The following is a 3,803-nucleotide window of genomic DNA, read 5'->3' on the forward strand; positions in this document are numbered from 1 at the left end:
CGCCCGCGGCGCGCGCGGCCCTCGACGAGGCGCTCGCCGCGGGCCAGGCCCGCGAGGCGGCGCTGGAGGCGGAGAAGCGCGCCCTCGGCGAGCAGGTCGCGCGCCTCGTGGCCGCGGCCAAGTCCCGGGAGGCCGCCGAGTCCGGCAACGCCGGCGCGCTCGAGGCGTCGCGCGCGGAGCTCAAGCGCCACGCGGCCGCCGCCGCCGCCGCCGAGGAGCGCGCGCGCGGCGCCGAGGCGCGCGCCGAGGCCGCCGCGAGCGACGCGGCGACGGCCACGGCCGCCGCCGAGGCGTCGCGCGCGTCCGCGGCCGCCGCGACGGCCGACGCCGACGCCCTGCGCGCGGACCGCGCCAAGCTCGAGACGCGCGCCGCGGCCGCCGAGGCGACGAGCGCCGCCGCGGGCGACGCGGCGTCCCGCGCCGAGGCGCTCGAGGCGAAGCTCGCCGACGCCGAGGCCCGGCTCGGCGCCCTCGCGACGGACCGCGACGCCCAGGGCAGGAAAAGGGTGCGAAATTCCCAACTTCAAAGGCTCCTATCTCGGCCGTTTTCCACTCGTTTCGGCTGACTTTTAGACGAGCAGTCATCTCTCGGAAGAGCCTCGAAGCGTCGATGTTGTTTCTGCAACGCGCGCGCGCGGAACACTCAAGTTGAAGCGACGTTGAATCACCCTTTTCCTGCCCAGGCGACGCCGTCGCCGCGGAACTGCGAGAGGTCGCGCTCGACCGCGACGGCCTCCGCGGCGACAAGGCCGCCGGCGAGCAGGCCGCGGACCGCACCGCGGCGAAGCTCCGGGCGACGACGTCGTCCCTGCGCCAGCTCCAGCACAAGGAGCGGGCCATGACGCGCGAGCTCGACCGGCTGCGCGACGAGGCCGCGTCGCGGCGCGCGCGCGACTACGACTCGACCATGGAGGCGTCCCTGGCGCGGAGCGAGCTCGAGACGGCCCAGAAGCGCCAGGCCGAGGCGGCCCAGGCGCTCCTCGACGCGGAGCGCGGCGGCGAGGAGGCCAAGTTCGCCTTCGAAAGGGACGCGCGGCGCCTCGAGGCCGCGAAAGCCGCCGCGGAGCTCGACGCGTCCGCCGCCGCGGACCGGGAGACGGTCGCGCTGGCCCAGGTCGAGGACCTGCGGACGACGCTCGCCGACGCCGAGGCCTTGTTGCGCGCAGGGCAGCAAAAGAGAGCGAAATTCCCAACTTCAAAGGCTCCTATCTCGGCCGTTTTCCACTCGTTTCGGCTGACTTTTGGACGAGCGATCATCTCTCGGAACGGTCTCGAAGCGTGAATGCTTTTCCCGGAACGCGCGCGCGCGGAACACTCACGTTGAAGCGACGTTGAATCACCCTTTTGCTGCCCAGGCTGCGCGAGTCCCGGCACGAGAACGCGGCGCTGCGGCGGCAGGCGGACGTCGCCGCGCGGCCCGCGGAGCAGGAGAAGCTCGCGGCGCTACGCGCCCTGGACCAGGCGCGCCACGACCTCGGCGCCGCGGAGCGCGCGCGGGAGAACGCCGCGCGCGTCCACGAGGCGCAGGCGCAGGCGCGCGCCGCGGAGACGGCCGCGGAGATGCAGCGCGTCGCGACGGCCGCGGCTCGAGAGGCCGACGACGACTGGGCGCGGCGGCTCAACGACGCCGTGCGCGACGTGCGGGACCAGAGCCTGCGGCGCGACGCCCAGCAGGCCGAGGAGATCGCGACGCTGCACCAGGCGCTCGCGGACGTCGAGGCGCGCGCGCAGCTCCACGTGGACCGCGAGCACGCGCACTTCCAGGACGCGCGCCTCGACGCCGACGCGCGCGCCGACGAGAACGGGAAGCTGCGGGCAGCGGTCGACGAGCTGCAGGGGCGCCTCGACGGCGCTTTGCGCGCGCTCGCGGCCTTGGAGGACGACGAGCGGCGGCGGACGGAGCGGCGCGCGGCCGAGCCGTCGCCCTACGACGCCCTCGCGACGCGCCTCGAGGCCATGCGCCGCGACGTGTCGAGCGCCAACGAGCTCCGGGACTACGCGGCGACGCCCGCGCCGCCGTTCTCCGGTGCGTCGGGCCGGCCGTCGGGCCCGTTCTCCGGCCAGCCCTTCTCCGGCCAGCCGTCCGGCCCGTTTCCCGCGCCGCCGGCCGCCGCGCCGCCGCAAGCGCAGCCCCTCGAGCCGCGGCGGAGCGTGCCGCCGACGATCACGGAGAACGCGCGCTACTCGCCGCGCGGCGACGACGCGACGGCCGCGTCCGAGGCCGTGTCCGTGGGCGTCGCCGCGCTCGCCGCGTCCGACGCCGACGCGCCCCGCGTGACGCGGTCCCTGGACCGCCTCCAGTACTCGCTCTCCGACGCCGACGACCTCCGGTCCGTGAACACGCGGAATTCGCTCGCGACGCGGACGTCCGTCGACAGCGCGGCGTCCGCGCAGACGGCCTACACGCACCGCAGCCTCGAGGGGCCGGGCTTCCACCGCGGCTACTGGCAGCGCGCCTACGGCGGGAACCCCCGGGAGCTCTTCCCCAACGCGGCCGCGGCGTAACGATGTGGACATTCCTAGATGAAGCTTAGGACGAACGGGATCGGGCTGAAGCCCAAGCTCAGGAGCACCGCGAGCTTGAGCACGTGCTTCGTGATGGCCATGCGCAGGCGCGCGAAGGTCCGCCGGATGGCGCAGCCGACGCGCGCGGGCGTTCTCTCCGTGACGGCCGAGCAGTTGAACAAGACCTGCTGTGCGAGAACGACCTGCTGCGCCACCGGCGACGCGTCGACGAGCTCGCCGACGACGGCGCTCGGCGTCGCCCGGACGGGCGGCGAGGCCGCGACGCGCCGCCGGCCGAGGGCCCACGCGCCGACGACGAGCGCGGCGAAGAACGCGACGCGGAAGGCGAGGTTTGTTCCGCCTCGGGCCGGTCGTGGCGTCTCCAGGCCGTAGGCGAGCAAGAGCGCTTGCGACGGCGTCTCAGGGGTCGAACATCGGCGGCGAGGGCTCGAGGATTTCAACGAGGCGAAGAGGTCATCTGTGGACCAGGAGACCGCTTTCTTTAGCAATGATGGCCGCTCCTCGGACGACGATGAACTTACAACGGCAGGCGGCTCAAGGCTTTGTTCATCAAGGGAGGTCGTTGCCATCCGGCGCTCGGATCAAGACCGCAGAGCGCTTGGCGACTGAGGCAATTTTTGGACACGGCACCTATTTCGTGCTGGCCGGGGGTGGAGCTGAAACGCCGACAGTGTCGGCGTTTGAGGAAGAGGCTCCGACAGGCCAAGTCTTGCGATGTGTGCGCCCCCTGGAGGCCCACCGGCGGTCACACCGTGTCCTAGGGGTTCACATGGACGCCGCTGACCCGCGGCGCGCACCAATTCGGTGCCGGCGGCGCGAGCCGCAACGGTTTCGGACCGAGCGCGACGCCGTGGCGCCGGGGCCAGAGCGGCGCCCGCCGACGCCGTGGACCGTACCCGCGCCCCACACACGCCCACCGTATGCTGATCGACGCGCTCCGCCGAAAGATCGTTGGAAATCGCTGGGAATCCGGCCGCGGCGCGCCGCGAACTCGCTCCGCCGTAGCGCGACACCGTGGCGCCGAGGGCCAGGGCGGCGCCCGCCGACGCCGTGGACCGTACCGGCGGCCCAGACACGCCCACCGTATGTTGTTCGACGCGCTCCAACAACAAATTGTTGGAAATCGCTGGGAATCCGGCTGCGGCGCGCCGCGAACTCGCTCCGCCGTCGCGCGAGGACGCGCCGCTCGGCCGTCCGCGCGCAATTTTGCATCGACCGATCACCATCGCTGTGTTCCGTCGGACGCATCGGCATCATGGAGCTCGTCGAGGGCGACC

The 3,803-nt window shown here is 73.3% G+C and overlaps 1 protein-coding gene across 1 annotated transcript in view; it reads left to right on the forward strand.

The window, feature by feature from the left end:
* Window positions 1-2,505, forward strand: part of AURANDRAFT_61427 (hypothetical protein) — a gene marked incomplete at both ends in the record, with an annotated part of 3,544 nt that extends 1,039 nt beyond the window's left edge. Inside the window, 3 exons of the mRNA XM_009034939.1 lie at window positions 48-555; window positions 684-1,155; window positions 1,356-2,505. Coding sequence (XP_009033187.1) covers window positions 48-555; window positions 684-1,155; window positions 1,356-2,505 — 2,130 coding nt within the window. The remainder of the gene's footprint in view (window positions 1-47; window positions 556-683; window positions 1,156-1,355) is intronic.
* Between the last annotated feature and the right edge of the window lie 1,298 nt (window positions 2,506-3,803).

The sequence above is a fragment of the Aureococcus anophagefferens genome, assembly GCF_000186865.1.
Source record: "Aureococcus anophagefferens unplaced genomic scaffold AURANscaffold_2, whole genome shotgun sequence".
Lineage (NCBI taxonomy): Eukaryota > Pelagophyceae > Pelagomonadales > Pelagomonadaceae > Aureococcus > Aureococcus anophagefferens.